The sequence below is a fragment of the Zosterops lateralis genome (assembly GCF_965231275.1).
Source record: "Zosterops lateralis genome assembly, chromosome: 1".
NCBI lineage: Eukaryota > Metazoa > Chordata > Aves > Passeriformes > Zosteropidae > Zosterops > Zosterops lateralis.
In genome coordinates this window covers 47115045-47136212 of record NC_139762.1, presented here as the reverse complement: position 1 = coordinate 47136212, position 21168 = coordinate 47115045, and the positions used below count along the sequence as shown (strand labels likewise).

Genomic DNA, 21168 nt, shown 5'->3' with positions numbered 1-21168 from the left:
TGTCACAGTCACTGTCCCCCATTCTCTTCTAATCCCTGCTAGGGACAACCACATAACCTGAAGGTCAGAGATGACTCAGAGCACCAGCCCATCCTTGCCCCAGTGCAGACATTGGATAGGACATGGAAGAGAACCTGACAATACTGAGAGCATTCCACTTGGATTTCTCTCATCCACCTTGATTTTGCCAAGGTTGCTGAAACTGAAACAAGACCCGGAGTTCAAAACAGAAAGTATCTAATCTGGGACACGTAATCTTTGTGGTTTATAACCCAGGGTGTGTATTTGTGTGATAACCCCACCTGTGTGCCTGCCTGTTCACAGGTAAGCCTGGCATGCTCACCTGCAGCTCTAGAGTCACAGTTTCTGAGGAGGGACAGGAAAGGCACAGGAATACCTGAGATTTGCATCACCTTTGTCAAGGGTGGTCCTAAGTAAGTTAACAACAAGCCTAAGGCAGCAAGAAGTACTCTTGAAAATCTCCCACTGATGAAATGCAACACTGGGACTTGGCACTCCCAATAATGAAAAGCAAACAAAACCATTTAACTTTGGTTTTAAATTACACGGTAGTGAAGGCTCCAGTTTAGTGCAACAGGCAGGTGCCCAAGTGACTTTCCACCTGCCCACAATGTGTCTCCTTAAAGACAAGCTGACAGTGGTGAGGAAAAACATACACATGGGGCCATGCAACAAGAAATACTTCTTTGGATGAAGGCCTGGTGCATGAGCAGCAGACATTCCAACAGAAAGGATGAGGTTTGGATCACTGCCACAATGTCATTCTTCCATGGTGACAAAAAAAGCATTTACCAGCCATTCTGCACCCAGTGTATTTTTAACATGATGACATTAGCAGGTTAAGATTGATGGCAACAGACCTTCAGTGAAGGTGCCACGGCCAGCATGCTGTGTCTGGGCTTCTGCTGTAAGCTCATTCAGCAGAGGGATAAACCCTTTATAAAGGATTTATAATTTGGCAGTTGGCATTACGTGAGTGCCTGAAGAAGAGTTGCTGACACCAAGAGCACTTTGAGGCAGGACAGGGATGATTTAATTACTTTAGTTAGGGAAGAGGTAAGTATTTTAACTATTTTTAGCTCTCCATTACTCTTTAGGCTCCTGGCAGGAGTGTAAAAGGAAATTAGCAAAAACAATGAGTAACCAGGTGCTCCTGCAGCCACTGTGGGAGTGGTTCACACGAACACAGCCCATTTCTTCCCTGCTGCTCTTCGCTTCTTCCTGTGCAGTTCTGGGACAGACTTCTCCCAGTGTCTCTGAGATGAGGAAGCACTTTCTCATCATACAATTGGGAAGGCAAGATGCAGGAAAAACTCACTTCCCAGGCTGTGCTGGGGACTGTCCTGGTGGAGCTGGGAAATGCACGTTCTTGCTGCAGCCACACCAGTAAAAGAAACAAACACTGTGACTGCCCCAGTGCAGAGCAGGGTGGCAATGATCTCTGTCCCTGCACTGGGCTCCCTGCCATGGGATAGTGCCTTAAACTAAACCAGTCCCTCTCCAAAGTGATACTTCTGACTGTTCCTGCAGAAGCTGGCACAGGTTTCACTTGAGCATGGAGATGCTGTTTTATTTTCACCAAAAGGAACGATTGAGAAGTTAAATATAAGGAATCACATATTGATAACTGCCTACTTTTAATATGTATCATGATGAAAAACCCTTTGACAAACCCAGGAATATTTAATGCTTGGCTTGCTGCTTTCAGGATCAATTGTTCTATTGCATCTTTTATGCTGCTGGCTCCTGACTGTATTTCAGTTCACCCTGAATTTAGCTAATCTCACACCTGAAAAGATTCAGACAATTAAAATTCTTTGGCATTTCAACCTTACTGTCTTCACTTGTTTTTACAAGGTATCTTGTTCGTCTCTCTGACAGGAAGTTTGAGCCCTGAGCTTTTATGTGCTGCTCATCCCTCACACGTCTGTCTAATCAGTTTAACTGTGGGACCTTCAGGATGACCTCGAGGCCATTTCAGCACCAATTTCAAAATATTTCAAGCTTAGTCACTAGTGCTTTTGTGCTAAAATAAACACACTTTGCTTTGCAGCTGATAACAGGCATACCATCAGGCTGCACTCCCAGGATGCCAATGCTTTTGTCCAGTTTTCTCAAATGATGGCTCTCTCCTTTGGAAGACCACGCAGAGGGAGTTTAACTAGGGACTTGCAATGTTCCTGGCAAGGAGAACCCTGGGAGATACATCATTTGCTTGATGGGGATTTGGACTTAACTTTCTCTTTTGAAGTTGCTTTTCCATTATTTATTAAAAACAATGGGGTCACAAACCCATGTTCAAAGACAAGAGATAGCTTGTCAATGCATACAATGGAACAGAGCCATGTCTGGGTCCCAGGGCTCTAAGGAGATGCACAACTAGGATTGCTGCATTGCTGGAAAGGCAGTGTGTGGGCTTCACTTATCAATCATCTAAGCACCACGGAACTCCCTGTGGTATCTGCACAGCAGATGGGCAAAAATCACTGCTGACTGGCAGCTTCTCCTGGGTCCCTTCCACACTGATAGCCCTGGGCCTCTGCCATTACAAAAACCAGTGCTTTTTCAAGTACCACAGCTGTAAAAGAAATTTGAATATGTGATTACTGACGGCATGTTGAATTTAGCCAGCATGTGTGTTTTGGGAGCCCTCTGTGGACACTCTCCTGACAGGCAGTATGATGATGTCCTACCATGTGCAGCAGACCAGGTCAGGCATCAGACAGCTCTGCCTAATTTCTGCCATCTGTCCCACTTCTCTTGGCCATTAAAGCTGGGTGCAGCACTGAGGCTGACACAGAAGCAGCAATATTTCCAATCTGCTCTAGAACTGAGCCTGCATGAAAGGGTCACTTTCATGTGTAGGCCTGTACATTCTACACATCAGGTAAATGGCAGATAGCCCAAGACTGACCAAAGTCTTGCTGAAACCATGGGCAGGAGGATAGGATATCTCTGAAAAGAAACTGCTACTATACAGTAACTCCACTACCACTTAGGATGTTCAGACTTTCTGCACTACAGTGGCTGTAAGGTAAGATTGCAAAACACACCCTCTATGCTCTCACCAATAATTTGAGGCACTAGGAAAAAAACCAAACAAACCCAACCAAAAAAACCCTTAAAACTCAGAAAATGATCTGATGCTGAAAGTCAAAAACATGCTCTGGAGCATGTAAGAGAGGTCAGCAAGAAATGCCAGCTGCCTCTAATAGCAACACAGCCACAGGTGAGGGCAGAAATGGATCCCCAGACAGAAACACTGCAAAACCACAGCACACCACACAACTGAGCAACATCTCTCCTTTGACATCAGGCAAACCACTGCAAGAAGATACTCCAGAGTTCTTCTTTTTAGGGAAAACCACTAGAAGTGTCAAAATTCAGAGGTAAAATACAGTCATCCTGGGACAAAGCAGTGCTTTTGATCCAGACAGTCCCTGCTCAGTAACTGGTTTTCATCCCAGTGCTCGGCCACTCTGCATCACCCTGGAGACTGCTGCTCTGTTCCCCAAAATGCATCAAAACCAGGTGGCTGTCAAGAGCTGGCCTCCCACCCTATCATCCAGTGACTCATCGAAACACAGAGAGCCTCAGAGGAGGAAGGAGGGGGAGGCAATCTCTGTGACCTCAGTGACTATAACTGTATGTGGAAACGACATGAGAGAGTAATTTTTAAATTTCTCTGGTTATGGAAAGGGGCTCAGTGCTTACTGAGACACTACTCAGAATTTCTAACTACTCACAGGTATCATTAAAACGTTGTAAGAAACCCACTAAAATCTTTACAGCACAAATTAATCCTATGTCTGTTCAGAAAGCAGTACTTTGAAGATGATATTATAAAATAGAAAGACTAGAAGGACTGGAAATCCATTCCACTAAAGATTTCAACCTTTTTTTTCTCCTCATGTTGTCCAAATGATTTCAGACTTCCAGCCAGCATTGCAACACATGCAATTCACTGAAACCACTATTACACTGATCAATCCCTGACTGCATCCATCCCCTTGTGGAGCTGAACATCTGCACCTTTCCATCAAGGATATCTACTGAGGACACCTGATTCATGCCAAAGCCCCTTCAGCTCAGGGCTCATAGCTCTACTGCCCTGAAATCTGGCCAGGAGAAGAACAAGTACTGTCACCTTACTGTAAAAGCTGCCCTGGCTTTTCTCATCTATAGAAAGCACTTCTTGTGACAAACAACAGGATTTTTCATCAGTGAGCTGAGACTGAAGACAAAAAGTCAGCAAGAACATAACAGCAATTTAGACTGATGCAGAAAAATGTACTGGTGAACTGCCCGCCCCCTAAACTGTAAATCCAAGCACACCTGAATCTTTTCTGACATGATTTTTGCTAGAGAATTATTTTGTTTACTTAGCAGGCTCTGGCATGATAATTTTACTGAGGGGATGCTGAGGATGGATTACTGGCAATGCTCTGCACTCTCCACTCTGAAGATCTGCACATTTCTCAAGCGAGTTGATTGGTGTGGTGGGTTTTTATCCAATTATAGGCACTAAGTTCTGCCTCCACTAGAAGAGATGGCAGTTTCTGCATCTGAAGATAACCATACACATACATGTGGAGAAATTCACTTGGCAAGGCTGGCTACCCTGCTGTCTGGGATTAAGTCACACGGGCAGAAAAATATGCCTTTCTACTTGTAAAGTTATTTAATGGTACCAATAAAAACCATGGCCTTCTTTTTCTAGGAGTTACATACCAACACAGGACATGTTTATTCAACATAATTAGCCCAAAGACATCAAGAGCTGCATTGCTCTAAGCAGCCATGCTTTATAATCACTGCAGCAAGACTAATTAGCCCAAGCAGAGGGCAGTGCAGAAAGCACTGCTTTGATAGCTTAGCTACCTAGTTTAGTAAATGACCCTTGATACCTCTAAGGACAACTATGTTGTGAAATATAATATGTATATATATCCAGAGGGTGGCAAGAGGCAGCCAGATTGCGTGATTTCAAAGCCTGTCACTGGAACAGCAGCCTGTTAAGCCCTACATTGACATCAACATTAATCTGAGTTTGCAAAAATAGAAAAGAAAAATAAAATAATGCAGTGATGCTGACATGTCCAAGATTGAATTCTGTAACCTAGCAAACATACAAGGTTTCCAACTCTTTGCAGTACAGAGTCACAACCTGGTCCTTGTGTTGTAGTTCAACATCATGCACTCCCTTCAAATCACCTTGCAATCAGTTCTTTCTTCCTGACTTCCTTCCTCGCCTACTGATTTCCTTCCCAGCCATCTTCAACATTTCCCTTGCACTTTTTTAGCTTTCAGATTTCCTCTTGAGCACCAAGTGGCTCAAATGCAAGACCCTTATGCTCTAAACTACACTGCTAGCAGAGCAAAAAGGTCTGTTATCCAGGCAACCTGTAGCATTTGGATATATGCCTGGCTGAATCCAAGAGAAAGCACTACAACTAACAGAACAGGTTAGAGTGATACAGTCTAGTTGAAAGTATAAAATTTATAAAGTCTCCTTACTACCTAAATGGTAAATATCAACCTCTGGAGACACAAGTATATTTTTTTCATGTTCTGAGGAGGTGTAAAATAGTGATTTAATTTAAATGGTTAATGTGTCACAAACCATTTGATAGCTACAACTGTTTGTCCAACAAGCTGCAAAAAACCCTTCAAACCCCAAGGCAGAAACAGAAACCTTGAGATTGCAGGAAATAGCTCAACTTGTTTGGAGGCCTTTTTTTTTAACCTACTTTTGTGGCCCTCCTGTAAAGCAAATACCATTTATTACTAATCCTGCAGAAAGAGCCTGAAGTTTTTTCCTCTCCCTCTCTGCAAAAGGCTGCCTTGTTTGTGCCTCTGCCCTGTAACAAACAAGAAGATAAATGAGACATTTACGCCAAAGTAGTAATTCTAAATCTGTTGTTTTGACCTCTAAGCCAAATTTTCTGCATTACATGCCATTGGCTCAGATAAGGCAGTACATTTTTTTCCTGCCAACTGAACTCTGCAGTGTATGCATAGCCCTGTTCAACAAACTGCTCTATCATTTATCTCTGAACATATGTGTATTGGGAAGCAAAGGGTGAAGGAAATTTGACGTATCAACCCCCCCCATATAACCCTTTGCCTCTTAGATCCTCTCGATTTTCTGTGTCAGGGAAACCAATACGCATTTGGACACAAATCCAGCTAGGAGCAAAATTAGAAATCCTTCCTAAAAAGAAAACAGCAGGACAGTGGTTATAAATAATCTGGGGGACAATATGCTTTACCTTAATAGGTAATTTTGTATATTTTATTTATTGGAGTGGGAGATATTCAGTGTTCCACCAGAGAAGAAATTTTAGGATCGAAATCAGGAGCAACCTTGACTTCTCAAAGTCAAGTTTGTACTGGCTGGTGTCCAAGATGAACTCCACTTGACCTTAAAACCACTACTTACTTTTCAACTAGAAACCAGAGTTTCCACATAGGCTGCTCAAGATGTGCTTTTGCAGCTAGAAAGACAACACCAAATAAATATTTATTTTTCTGGCAGACAAAAAATGGTCTCATCACATTTACTGCAGGGACACAAGTGACAGGAAGCCTGCAGAGGGACACAAGTGACAGGAAGCCTGCAGAGGGGCACGTGTCCTCTCTGAGTGAACAACGAGTGTGCGCCCTTTATCCCCACAGCAACTGATGGTCTGTGGGGCTGGCAAATTACTTTGGGGCTGCAAAAGGGGGGATTCCCCTTGAGTAGGTTTCCTCCCTGAGTGCAGGGCAGGACATCTTGTACCTCCCCAGGCAGCACCAGGCAGGCAGCCACAGTGCAGAGGTTTGATGAATCAGCCCAGCCCAGGGCAGGCCACAAACCCCAGAGCAAGCGTCCGGTGCACGAAGGCCCCGCAGATCAAGGGCAGTGCAGGAAACCACCTCCTGCACCAAAGGGTTTCTTGCAAACCTTGCTGCTTGTAGAGGTCTGTGCACGTGAGGGAAAACACGTCTACTGTGGGGGCCTCTCTCTGGCACTGCTCTTCTTGGAGTGCTGGGAATCCCATGCCACCACACACCTTCCCCTCCATCCATCCATTCTATCCTGCCAGCTGCCACTGCCTTCAGTTTCCATTTTAGTATGGCCACTACCACAATGGGAAGGACTTCAGCTTTCGTGACTACTCTCCTAAATATAACAAGCTGAATTAGGCTCTCACTTATATGCCCATGACTTGCATTCCCCTTTTTTTAATCTTGTTTTGAAATACAGTCTTTTCTACTGACGGAAATATCATTATTGCTCCCACACCCCTTTCTTTCCCTCCCTCCCCATCATTTTCACTAGTCTTGTTTTTTGATTTTAGTTTCAGTTTGAAGCCCTTTGCCCCAGCACATTTACTCAGCACATTTCTCAGTTACAGCCTGGGTAAGAGAGAAAATGGGCATCACTTTGCTAAACTTGGCTTCTTTCCATCTTCCTAAATCTCACCTGAACATCCACACCTTTTTATCTTGCACTGGAAATGTTTGGAAAGGGTTGACTTTTAGAATAAGCAGCAAACAGCTATTCTTTCAACCCTCACCAAGCCACCTCATTAGGAATGGGATTAAGCTAATTTTTAACCAAACACAGACAAACAAACAGATGTAACCACGGATACCTCTGCAACCACAACTCCTTTTCTAGGGCTGGTCTCCAAATAAAGATTGTAAAATTCATTTTAAAAGGAGGATCAAAAGTGTTTCTTTCTAAAGCACCAGTTGCACGGTAGTCATTTTAGAAATTTAAGACAGCTCAAACCTGCTGCTAGATTATTTTTAACAGGAGCTTTGGGTGCAAGGGCAGTTCAGAGACTGCCCAGCCCTAGAGGGCGAGACGGAACTGAAGCAAAGCCCTGGCTGCAGCCAGGAATCCTCTCTATAGGAGAAGATTAATTAATTTCAAATTAATTTATAAGAAAGGATAGAAGAGTAAGCAGCTGACTTCTAAGCATCTAGGAAACTGCCACAACACACAGAAACCACTTTCGCTTTTCAGTTTTCCTATTTTTGGTTAGATGATGGTGAAATGTTCTACTAAAAACATAGGTGAGGCAGGGCAGCTGGTGTAGGACAGCTGGGAAACGGGCATAGTTCAAGGCTCAGCTATTATTAAAAAGCATACACATCTTTCTATATTTATTCCAACTTTACAGCTCCAAATAAAACACATGCAGTGCTGATGAGTTTATAACTCTAAATACAACTCAGGAGGAAAAACCCTCCGTCTTATCTGGGAAAACCAAATTCATATATACAAAAGCAGCAGAAGATTATTATTTTTTCTGCCACCACATATACAGCTACACTTCTAAAAATACGCTACTACTGCTGGAGTTAAACATAACAAAACAGAAAAAACACTGTATTACAAACACAGCCATGGTTTAAAATCAAATGGTCAGTTCTTCACTCCAGCTCCATCACAGATCTCCTCAAAGAGATGTTTAGGAGGATCCATACATTGCTGTACATCCCAGCAAGCTCCAGATCTGGGTCTGACAAGTGACCCACAGGGAGCTCAGCAGAGCCAGCTGAACTATTTACTCTGCTTCTTGGGGAGATTTCACAGGGCTCATCATTGCTGCTCCCAGCCTGATACCTCTGGCACAGTAACTAGTTCCCTCCCAGCAAAAAATCATAAACCAAGCTGACAGAGACATGTCCCTTATCTCAGGGCACGGCTGCATTTCTCTGGAGAAAGAGCGAGCAAGACGTGTAATCTAGGTCATTCATGCACTTCCATTTCAGAGGTACAAAACGATTTTAGCAAGCAAAAGATAATGCATGCAGCAAAAACACTGTCACTGGATTTACCCTGCAGCAGCTCCATCTGAAAAGTAAAGCCTGCTGAGACAAAAAACATGCCAGCTAAGGCATATTCACTGCCACTTTGAAAAAATACTCTTGTAAGAAAATGTGGCTATAACTGAGAGGCAGAGGAATGAAAACAACCACCCCCCATACCAGAAGGCAGATGCCTGGCACAGTCCAAGATCTTTTCTACATGCCTTGCAACAATCCATTCAAAAACAAACAGCAAGCACCACCACCACCAAGACATAGCTGCAGCAGACTCCAGCTGGGAGATAGTTTAATAACTGCTTTACTTTCTTCCCCCTTTACACCAGAAAAATGTTAAGCCCAAAGAGTTTGCTGCAGAGTTTGCTGCAGCATCAGCCCAGGCCAGGGATACTCACTGCAGGCTCCACAGGTGAAGCAGCTGTCATGGTAGAGGTTGCCCATGGCCTGGCAAGCCTGGTTTGCTCCATACACGCCCTTGTTGCACTTCACGCAGGTACCTGGGAGAGAGAACAGAGGTCACAAGTGGGACCTGACGGGTGGCCGGGGACATTGGTTGGGTGATAACACATGTAGCTTGTCATGGTGGCTGAACAGCTTAGCACCGTGTGGTTCACTGAAGCCATAAGACGTAGGTGACATCACTGTCACCTGCCCTGAGAGATGCTGTTAGCAGTGGTCATGACAGTCATCAAACCTCCACAGTGAAAGACTTTTGCAAGAAGTAAACTGCACAAGAACAGTCCTGTCCAGGTGCAGTGACATCTCCTTCCTTGCCCCATCCTTCCCAACAACCTTTATATACATCTAAACCCGCTTAAGGACCCTCACAAAAGCAGTGAGTATCAGTAAGTGGTGCTCAGAGCTCTTCACAGACCAATAGCTTCTGTCACTTATTGTATAAGACAAGCTTGTTGGTTGCAACTGATGTGAGGAAAACACAGCTCTTCATTTAGTTCCTTTAAATCATCCATTTCAGACTCCAGTTGTGCCTGCTAAAGGCCCTAATGATTTCCCAACAAAACAGAGCTAGGCTACCTGACCTCTACCTCTCTTAACAAGGCAATGGCACATCAAGCCAGTTTACTTACTTCAGGCACTACCCTGTGATTGTGACAGGCTCTTTTTAAAGTAATATCACCCTTCAACTACCTCTAACTGAGAAACTTGAATCTCTGTTCAAGCAAATTAATGAATAAGGGGCAGTCTGAAGTAAAAATAGATTATGTCTTTCTGTCTCTGGTTTGTGGTGACTCTGATGTGACTCCACCTCCAAGTCTCTCCTTGCACCACTACCCAGCCCTATTAATCCCAGCTCTTAAAATCTCTGGGCAAGGGACTGTGAGTCACACATCTATCCCTACTGCCCCAGGAGGAGGAACAGCAACATCTTGCTGGAGATCCTTAGTTAAGGGTGGTAAACAAAATTTCACTTCTTTTGGGGCACTGCAACCTCCAGAGTAATTGAAAAAGTCTGGAGAAAGTTAGGAAGAAGTCCATTGTGCTTACAACAGTGCTGAAAAGTAACTCAACTCTGGCAGCACCAGGCTTGCACTGCCAGGGTGAGTAACAATTTCCTCCTGCTGCCAAGAGCTATGGCCGTCAGTTTTCACACTACAGGGATAAAACCACGCTGGAGTTCTTTGCAGTAGCACACACATGGCTGCTGAAAAGCAGACACTTGAGTTTCCCAGGTTTAGGCAGAGCAGACCTGGCTCTCTGTGCTGCAGCTGCCTGTGTGCATTCAACCCGCACGTTGAAAGCTGTCCTAGTACTGTGCCAAGCCCCACTGCACCCAGAGCCAGAGTCCACACTGACACAAATCTGGAGAAAAGACTGCAAAGAATAATTAGTTACTTTGTTTTGTCCAAATCCTACATGAACTGAAATGCTCACTTGGCTGTGGGCCCACCCCAGCACTCAGGCTGGCACCAAGCACGCAAAACTTTCTGGTTCTTTTTGAACTAAGCAGGTTTATCTCATTTATTGAAAGAAACATTTTAAGAAAGATAAATTGTACAGGCATTAGAAAAAGGATTTAAAAGAAAGAAGGTCAAGGCAAAGATAAGAAAAAATTGGCTTTTCAAATGGATGTGTTATCCCAGAAATGCGCACATTCAGCGGCAGCCTGAGTTTCTGTGCAATGATCTGACACAAGAGCTAACGACTCAAAATTCCCTCCTGAGTACAGCAATGCACAGCAGAAAGTTTTGAGAGCAGAAAACCTGCCAATTTTCCATGACACCCACCAGGCTTTCCACAGAGCCAACGTATTTATTGCACTGCAAGTGCTGCATTTTCCCCTTCTCTGTGCCAATGAGTGGCTGCTCCAGAAAATTTCACCAGCATGCTCCAATTTCCTCCTTTCCACAAAGCAGCCAGGTGACACTGACTGTGGATGAGCAGCAAGAAGGAGCAGGAGGCAGAAGGCACAGCAGCTGAGTGCAGGCACAGCGCCCAGTAAAGATGCTGGCAGGCAGAAGCCACTATTAAGTAGACTAAGGCAAACCCCATGGAGGGCAGAAATTGCCTCTGCCACCTCCTGTCTATCCCATTACACTCCAGAGCACAGGCATTGCCCCTCTGGGTTCCCAACAGGACAGATCCTGCTGGACCTGTCAAAGCTCTCACATTTGTACCAAAACCTTCCTCCACCTCCCACCCCTCAACCTCCCCAACCACCCTTCCACCTTCCTTTCAGTCCATGCTCCATTTCACCCTCTGATTAACCCTTTCACCCACTTCTTTCAATATTTAGGCCCCTAAAACATGGAAAATACAGTCACAGAATGAAAGGGCTTTTAAAATAAATTGTTAATGCTTTCTGTAAAAACTGTAATGTGCTAAATTACTCACCTATGTAATAACCAGACATGCTATAAATATTCATACATATCCTGTGCCAAGGCTGACAATTGAAAAACAGCATTATGGCACATCTGAATCTAGTTTATGTTCTTACATGTATCTGCTAAATCTTACTTGAAAGCCTATTAAATCTCAGTAGCAAGTGAAATTACTCTCTAAATAAGTCTTTGCTCTTTCCAGATATAATATTCTGAAGTATTTTAACCAACATACTTGAGCCTTCATCTCTGACACTCAGCACACCTGGCCTGAAAAGAGAGGGAAAGAAAAAAAGTGTTTATATTAATTTTTCCTTTCCACGTTTCTTTTTTTCCCATTCACTCCCTGCTGCCACAATGATCCTGATCTTTTGGCTTAGGCTAAGCAAGGAAAAAGCAAGAAAAAAACCTGCTGCTGACAGCAGCACGTGTGCAAAGCCAGCTCAACCGGGGCCACCTCCAACCCCATCCCGCTGCAAAGCTCCATGCCGGCTCCGACGGCTATTTCCCGAAACAGTGCTGACTGTGCTTTCTGCTGGTGTTAAAATGTCAGCAGCATCACTCCAGCCCCACATGCCACTGACACTAGTCAGCAGTTCTGGGTAATTTTCTTGGCATGGAGTGGCTTTTAGTAAAAAACTTCTGTCCTCAGCGTGAAGCAGAGGGATCCTGAGTAGCCACAGTTCAGCAAGATCTCTGATTCCTGCGCTTGGTAACTTTGCAGCTCGTGACAAGTGTTTATGCAAGCACTAATCCCAGCAGACATCCCCTCTGAAATCACATTTTTTAACCTTAGACAACGTTATTAAGAAGAAATGACAGGTTTCTCTTTTACCACCAGGATGACAAACCCAAACCACCCAACATGCACAGCACCACTGAGTGCACAGTACACAGGCAGAATGGCATCCAGATTTGGGAAGGGAAAGGGATGGAAATTGCTGATTTGGGTTCAATTTCTGCCGGCAGGGCAGCCGTCCCCGGACAACAAAGAAATCTCTGTTCCCTTTCGCATCATGCAGCAAGCAACCGCCCGCGCTGCAGCTGAGAGTCTGAACAAAGGGACCTTTGGAACAGAGCTGGGACCAAAAACATGCCCTGTAAGGCACTTCCCAGCACTTGCCACACTCCATCTCAGCACTGCAGACCAGGAGGGCTGTCACCAGGAACAGCCTTGGCTCACGTGATCCAACAGGTTGTGTGCAGACCTCAAGGGCTGTGAGAAATGAAATGAACCCGGTGCTCGGTCTGAAATGTCAGTCCCACCCTCAAAACTCAACAAGCGCATTTCCATTTAGCACCAGACTCAAAGCCCCTGGAGACATTTTTTCCTCCAAGTGTTGCTATTTCACACTCACCAGGAGTTTAGTTACTTACTGTATCCCACTCACTAAAATTCATCACAAGCCATGCTGAACGGCAGCATTTTCTGGGACTAGGACTTATTTCCACATTTCAGACAAAATCAATCTACAGACCAAGACCACAGTTCTTCTGACAGCACCCTCTTCTCTTCAGCAGCACCTCCCTTCTCAGCAACACACAACACAGCCAAGCTTTCCTACACATGCTCCTGGTGGGGTTTACTAACATTGTCACTTCATTTTGAACAGCCAAATGTGACAGTGCTTCAGTGGTGAGATTTCTTTGCCACACCAATTTGGTCCCAGGTAAGAAGAATGCAGAGACAGGATGATTCTGGTGGTGTGGGTCTGCTTATCTGGCTAATCCAGAAAACAGCAAGTCTGTCCTACTCCTTCCACATACTCTGTGCAAGCCACAATTCCACAATCAGATTGACTCTTCTCCATCAGATGTAACTGGGTTTTGCCCCCTCCTTACAGGAGGCTGGATTTATGCTGAAGAATCCCCCAGGTGAATGTAGAAGAACCCCCTCAGAGTCTCTGCACCTCCTGTATGATCATTCCCATCTGTCCACACATGCACACAGATAATCCAGAAGTAGATCCTGATGCCTCTTGGCAGAAGCTGTACCTTCACAAGGGTCCTCCCCATCAGAATTCTGCTTGACACTCACTCTGACAGGGAGGACCCTGTGCAGGTACAGCTGCTCTGTCTCCAACCCATCAATTTATCCCAGGAGAACCAAGCCCTTCACTTGTACATACATGTTTCAAAGACTGTCTGCTGAGAAAACCCTTCACCCTGTCACAGACTATGGGATGCTCAGTTCTCCTGGTTTTACTTTCGGATTTCTCTGGAACTTGAACCCACCTACCTTCCCATGGCTCACCTTAATTCCTACATCAAACTCTAAATTACACACATTGCATGCCTTGCTATGCTGCTTATCCACTACTGAGCAGTAACTCTTGTTGGAGAGGTGATTTCAAGGAGATCTGGAGGCCCAGGTGAGATCAAGTGCCTGGAATACCCGGCAGATTGGTTCCAGTCATCACAGAGTGACTGGGGTGTCTATATAAAGATGGACAGGTACTCCCTGCCCAAAGAACCATAGAGCTGGTAAACACAAGTTTTCTGTTCCCTTTTTCATGCCATGCTCTTGACCCCTGACCTTGCTGCAGACCTCTGTGTACACACTGCCAGTGAAGGACAAAAATGCCATCAAACTCACGTCAGTGACATTTTAAGTACCTTACAGCAACGTCAGAGATAATGATAACTCCCATGCCACATGAATGAGGCTCCTTATTTCTTTCAGTCCCACTCCTACTGTATCCTGGCTGAAAGACTGATTGCTCCTCTGCCTCAACTCCTTGCTTTTTCTTTCCTTTTGGTAGATTTTTCCTTAGCTTGCAATCCCAGCTGAGCTCCCAAGAGGAAGGGAGGAGAAGCACATACTGCTGTAATCTTCAAGAGCCATATTCCAGGCCAATACTTATTTGCTTGGTTTCTTGCAGTGAGATAAGCTTTGCAATCTGTACACACCCACTACTACAAGTGCCCTGACCCTTCCAGCTTTCCTTGTTCCACCAGGACCTGTCTGTCCCTGCCTCCTCCTCCTCTCCGCTGCAGACAGGTGTCTCCTTTCAGCTTTGGTACTCTCCCAGGCAAAGGCGGTAAAGGATGCCTCTGCTCATTCCCAGTGGAAATGACATTGTCATCATCACCCACAGACAAAACAGACTCACGGAAACTTTCATTTTAATCAGAAATTAAAATTTCATTTTAATCTCCACTTGTCAGTCCTGAGATTACCTTTGCCGCACACAAAGTGTCCTGGTGCCCCACCATCAGCAGAGTTCAGTAAAGTCCCTGGATGTGTACAGCCCCAAAGTTAAACGAATTGTGGTTTCAGCAGTGGTGAAACACTGACTTCACTGTGCACTGCACCTACAAAGAGCACTGCTGGCCTTTGAGCTGCTCACACCCATTCAAAGGTGTTGGGCTTCCAGGTCTCCACAGGGCTCAGTGATTCAGCTACTGCTCTGAAGGGGAAAAAACCTGCAGACTTTGCTATGAGATATTCTCTGCCTCACTGCTGGGAAGCATCCCAGCTTTTCACTGCAAAACAAGATGCCCAGGGCCCTCCTAAAACACCTGCAGCTTATCAGCTCTGCTGTACATAACAAGGAAGCCAGACTACAACAGCTAACAAATATTTATAATATGAAAACCATTCATAAAAATGATTTTACAAAAAAGCTCTTGTAAGGGTGTAGATAATCCTCATCAGGTGGAGATTTCCATCTAGCTGTATGAAAAAAGCACTGGTAAAAACATGATCCTACATGTTACATCTCTCAAAGCACCCATCTGTGCCTGCAGACAAAGGCACTGCATGCTAAAACAAGTAGTCAAAGCTCCCTGCAGACCCCAGCACACCTCAGCCAGGGCCCTCCTCTACCTGGGAGTCACTCCCAGGCAGTGCAGGCAGATGTTTGGTTGTGCATCTGTCTCACCTGGAAACTCATCAGGCACCTCCAGTCTTTGGGATGGTGTCACTTCACCTAACCCTAAACACCTGGGTGGTGCTAGCAAAGGATTTGCAACTCCCCTGATCACTTCTGTTTAATCTTCTGTCACCAAGAGGAGATGAAGGCTGATGCACCCAAAAGAATGCTATGGGAAATCGGTGGGATTTGGGCACCTCACTCCTGAATATTCCCTGGAAATAATACACCAAAACCTAAATACTTCCTAAGCTGGCTTCCAGCTACATCTCCCAGGGACACGGGGGCCCTTCTCTGCTGCATGGAAACCAGTCTCTCTAGAGAGCAACTTCAGCTTTTCCTTCCCCAAACAAAAGACCTGGGTGATACCTGAAACTCCCTATGTCCTCCTTGACAGCCTACATAAATCAAACCAGCACTTCAAATGCCCTCTTGGAGAACTGAAATTCCTCCAGAGACGTGTGCAGCCCATGCAGCTCACACATAGGTCACTACTTACAAAAAAAAAAAAAAAAAAAAAAAAAGGAAAAAACCCAGAGAGAATTCTTGGCTTTGTATGTCTTTCCTGTCACTTACGATACCTACTCTGAGCAGACAACAGCATTCTGCACAGCAAGTTGGTGCTGACAGATAACCAGACTAATGCTCCTCAGCACAGCATCCTACCTGTATTTTGCCTAGTCCCTGGCTTATCCTTCCTAGGCTTTCACTTACAAGCACACATTTTCACACAGTGAAGGAGAAAGCAGCTCCTCTACTCTGATCAGAATTGTTTTTTATAAACATCTAGTCCTGACTGAGACAGACTGAAGGACAGTATGTTAACCTGACAGATAGACCCATCTTCGAAAACATCCCCTTGTTACAAAAGCAGCACACAAAATTAGGAGAACTGAAAATATTTTTCATAAAATACTTTAGTCATTTGTACTTTAGTCTTGGTTTCATTTCCTGGCTCTGATGAACTTCAAACTTGCTGCAACAGACTTCCCTTCACTGGGGAAAATGTCTGCAACAAAACAAACAATTGATCTTTTTTATCACTATTGCATAAAAGTGTTTATTTTACATCCTAAAGTTTGGTAGCTTGAGAGTAGGGCATAGCAAAAAATAATTGAGAAGGCCACCTGTGTCCTTTATTCCTTCCAAGAAAGTAAGGTGAAAAGTAAAAAGTGAAAATAAAAGTGAGAAAGAGAGGGGGAGGAGGAGGCCCAGAATTAAAATACCTCGATACTTGCTCCTTCCTGTCCTTTGGTCCTTGGCAGGGCAGACCTGCTGAACCTTCACCTGCTGAGCTGAGGCTCCACAAAACTTTACTTTTCTCTCTGCCAAGACTGCAAAATTTCTTTTTTTTCTTCTCAATCTCCTCCTTCCCAAATTTCTCAGACATCACATCCTGGTACGAAATCTCCTGGCAGGAGGATGTCAGAACACCTCACTGGGGATCAGGCAGCCTCCGTGTCTCCTCCCTCCCTGGGGCTCACTCAGCCACCTGGCCAGCCAGGCTCTCCGTGCTGCCAAAACCACTCCTGCTTCACTGTAAATCTCCCACAGGACAAAAGCCTCCTCCTGCCTTGCATCCTTATTTTGTGACAAAAATGTAGAAGTAATCAAACCATCAGCTGGGCTCTCTGCCTCCTGAGCCCATCCCCAGGCACATTTTGGATGAGGTTTACATGGACCGCGAGGAGAAAACACAGCAGGGTCTGTTGGAGGGACCCCTGACACCTCTCCAGTGGAGCTGAATGTCACCTCCAGACAAACATTCCCATTTTGGAGCACCACAAGCCTGCTGTCCCAATGCCATTGCCATTACCAGCTCCTGGTGACAGCATTCAGCCCCCCAGCGAGGCTCCCTGCGCTCATTCAAACCGCGCGCTTCCTGCACCGGATGGAAAGCACCAAAACTTGTTTCGAGGCCAAAACACCGTGAGTAGAGCAGCTCAACACATCACTTTCCTGCGACAGGATAAAAAATGCCCCTGCCCTGCCACAGGGCTTAATCCAGTCTCGGATACCAAGATAAACAACCCCGGCACAGCCCTCTGCGGGCAAGGCCCCCTGCCTGCTGCCAAGAAACACATTTTGTTAAGCAATCTGCAGCTGAGCCCTCGGTGGTCCCTGGAGCTACATCCCCAAAGCTCGGCGTGAAGCTCTTGTGTGGCTCAGACCACCACTGAGCCACCACTGGCCCCACCAGACAGGACCCTGTGCAACAGCACCTGTGCAGGCTGAGATGCAAACCCTTCCTCAGCACCAGGCTGAAGAGTTTAATCTGTCCCTCCTCTACTTCTGCAACTGTGAGTCTAAAATCATGAGGAAAATCCACAGACCTGGCCTGCTCCTGTCATTTCTTAAGTTAACCATGGAGTTTCCAGCCTTCCCAGCAACTCTGGATTTCCCTCTCCCAAAAACTGAGCTATCTTCTCTGCTGTTAAATTGTGAAGTGGCACAGCAGGGAAAGGAAACACACAATTTGCCCCTGACCTCCCGCCATCCTGGGGTAGCAAATCAATTTAATCCAGAAGGATATTTAATATTCTCATTGGGAGATCCTCGCATGTAACTGGTTCCTTTTCACTGTCGAGTGCCAGTGATAACCTCTGGTGGTAGTCTGGACGCCTCACAGACCCCAGATCTAGGGAAGAATATGCCTACTGCCTGTTCTGCCATCTTCAGGACACACCAATCGAGGATGCTGATGAGAACCAGCACCTGGGGGCAGAGGGAAATCCTGGCAACTTTGGGAAACCACCGCCCTCCCCATCCCCAAGCTACTTCTGTCTCCCCTGAGCTCCGTGCCCTTCTCCATGACGGCAGCCTAGGCGGGCACGGCTCCTCCGCAGGCTGGCTGGCTGCCCTCCCACCCACACGTGGTCAGGACACATCCTTGTGAGACATAGAACCAGGAGTATTCAAGAAAAGTCAAGAAAAGTTAAGTGCCTCCCTGCTGGCAATTCAAAATATGCTGTTCCAGCTTCTTCCCAGCACCGCTCCCCCGCAAAGCTGCTGAACTACCTTTGCTTTAAAATTAGAGAGGTAGGATTAAAGAAAAAGGTGTCACTGGAGGAAGAGCTTCTAATCCCTGTGGTAAATAAAAGTTAAATTAAAAAACCCTGCTCTGGGCAACTGACAAAGTACAAGCACACAGATGCACAGGCAAATGCAATTCTGCAGGTCCGAACCCTGCCTCGACACTTTGCAGTGAGCCCTCCTCGTGTCCTTACCGAAGTAATCGGCCTTTGGCCGAGCATCCATTTCCTGCTCCAGGCGCTGGGTCAGTGCCTCCAGCTTCAGCTCGGCCGCCGACGGCCCCTGCTCCGGCTGCGGGAGGAGGGTCTGGCAGGGCAGCTTCACCTTGGCCGTGCCGGAGCCATCCATGTGCCCCGAGTCTGCCCGCGGGCCGCTCACGCCCTCGGGGAAAAGCACCTGCGGGGCGCCGGGAGCCGCCATCCCCCGCGAGGCCAGGCGTGAGGAGCCGGGCTCGGGGCTGCCGCCGCTGCCGGCGGGCCTGTGGCTCTGCCCGTGGGCCACCAAGGGCCCGGCGGGGCTGGGGTAGGCAGCGGCGGGCTGGTATTCCAGGCCGGGAGCGGCGGGCGCGGGGCCGGGCGGGAAGGACAGCGAGACGCCCTGGTACCACGGCTGGCCGCCGCCTGCCCCGGCTGCGGGGCCGCAGGGCTCGGCCGAGCCCGAGAACCCCCGGGCGGGCTGCGCTGAGGGCGCCGAGCACGCTGAGGGCCTCTGCTGTGCCGGGGGCTCCACCGAGGGTGCCGGGGGGCTCCCGGCACTTGAGGAGGAGGAGGAGGAGGGCCTGTGTCCGGCCGGCAGCGGGTCGCGGCCCCCCACAGCCCGGCTGCCCTGGGCGCCGTTCTCCTGCCCGCCGCGGCAGGGCCGGGGCTGGCCGGGGCTCCCGGGCTGCGGGCCCCCCGCCCGGGCCGTCCCGCCGGGCTCCTCCTCCCAGCCCCGGCGCCCGGCCCGGCTCCCCGGGGCCTCGGCACGTGTGCCGCTCCCTCCGAAGCCGCGCTGCTCCGCGCCCTCGGCGGGCCTGGCCCGCGGGCCCTCGGCGGCGGGGGGCGGCTTCGAGCCCCGGGCCCCCGGCGGGCTGCCCCGGGCGGGGGGGAAGGCGGCCCCCCCTCCGTTCACCGCGGCCAGCAGCATCTCCTCCTGCTGCTGCTGCTGCTGCTGCTGCTGGAGGTGGATCTTGGCCATCTTGGTGGCGAACACCCGCCTGGTCTCCTCGAACTCGGGGTTGTTGCCGGCAGCTTTGTCCACCCGAAAGAGACCGTCCTTGGAGGCCTCGTACATGTTGAGGTCCTCGATGAACTTGCTGGCTTCCAGACCCAGATCGTCGTACTTGTCCATCCTGCCCGGCTTAGCGGGAAGACCCCCGCCTTCTTCTTCTTCTTCTTCCCCTTCTCCTGCTGCTGTGCTCTTTCCCGCCGGGATCGAGGCACCGCCGGCAGCGGCAGCGGCTCGTCCTGTCCCGCCGCGCCCGTCCCGGGGGCGTGGCCGTGTCTGTGGGCGGGGGAGGGGGCGTGGCCACACGGCACCACGCCCCAATCCCGGCCTTGACCCGCCCCAAGCCACGCCCACTCCCCCAGCGCGCGCTGCTCGTCCCCGCTCGGTGGCGGGAGCGCGCGCGGTCTGTCCCCGAGCGCCGCGTGCGGTTCCAAGGATGTCCCTTGGTGCCCCATCAGGATCGGGAGGGGCTCGGGTCAGGCAGCACAGCTGGGAAGGGTGGCTAAAGTCACCCGGGTGATGCACGGAAGGTGCTCCTGCCTCATATCCCCGCTGGATAATATTCCTCTTTTTCACCCTGCAGCCCAGAAACCTGCCTGAAGAAGCCTTGTGAAAAGTCGCAGACGCCCGTCGGGGGAAAAAAAAAATGCACAAAAAAACCCCAACAAAACCCACAAAAAACCAAACCAACAACAACAAAAAACAAAAACAAAAAACCCCAAACCAAACAAAAAACACAAAAACAAACCAAAAAAACACCAAAAAATACCAAAAACAAAACAAACAAAACAAAAAACCCAAAAAACCAAACCAAAACAACAAAAAACCCCACCCGAACGCCCCCCCAAAAAAACAAAAAACAAAACCAAAACAAAAACAAAACAAAACAAAACAAAAAAAACCAAAACCAAAACCAAAACAAAACCAAAACAAAACCAACCAAAAAAAAAAAAAAAAAAATAAAACCCAACCAAAACCACCCAACAAAATAGTTCTACTCTCTCATGAAAAACTGAGAGGAAAATCTCATCCCATAACTACTGGAGCAATTAGTCTGTATAGTAGGAAATTGTATTAATTTTCTCGGTGTAGATAGATATTCTATGCTGGATAGTCAGGCTTAAGTAAGCATGGCTAAAGGACTCTGGATCATTATAAGAAGACAACCCCTAGCCTGGAGAACAAAAGATACCCCTGGATTCCCAAGGTAACATCAGCATCCCAGCCTTCCTGACACCTTCAGGACCCCCCCGCACCATTATCCAGTGTCAAACACAAAATGCAGCTAGACCAACTCCAGAGACATTTAGATCAGGAAAGAAGCAGATGGATCATGACATAAAATTACTGTTGCTTTGGAATTTGGT

General features: G+C 47.3%; 1 protein-coding gene across 1 annotated transcript in view; it reads right to left on the bottom strand.

Moving 5' to 3' along the window:
- LIMD1 (LIM domain containing 1) overlaps nucleotides 1-20055 on the bottom strand; it is a 32786-nt gene extending 12731 nt beyond the window's left edge. The window contains exons 1-2 of the mRNA XM_083870079.1: nucleotides 18790-20055; nucleotides 9240-9341 (exon numbers count right to left, since the gene is read on the bottom strand). Coding sequence (XP_083726205.1) covers nucleotides 9240-9341; nucleotides 18790-19924 — 1237 coding nt within the window. The 5' untranslated portion in view covers nucleotides 19925-20055. The remainder of the gene's footprint in view (nucleotides 1-9239; nucleotides 9342-18789) is intronic.
- Between the last annotated feature and the right edge of the window lie 1113 nt (nucleotides 20056-21168).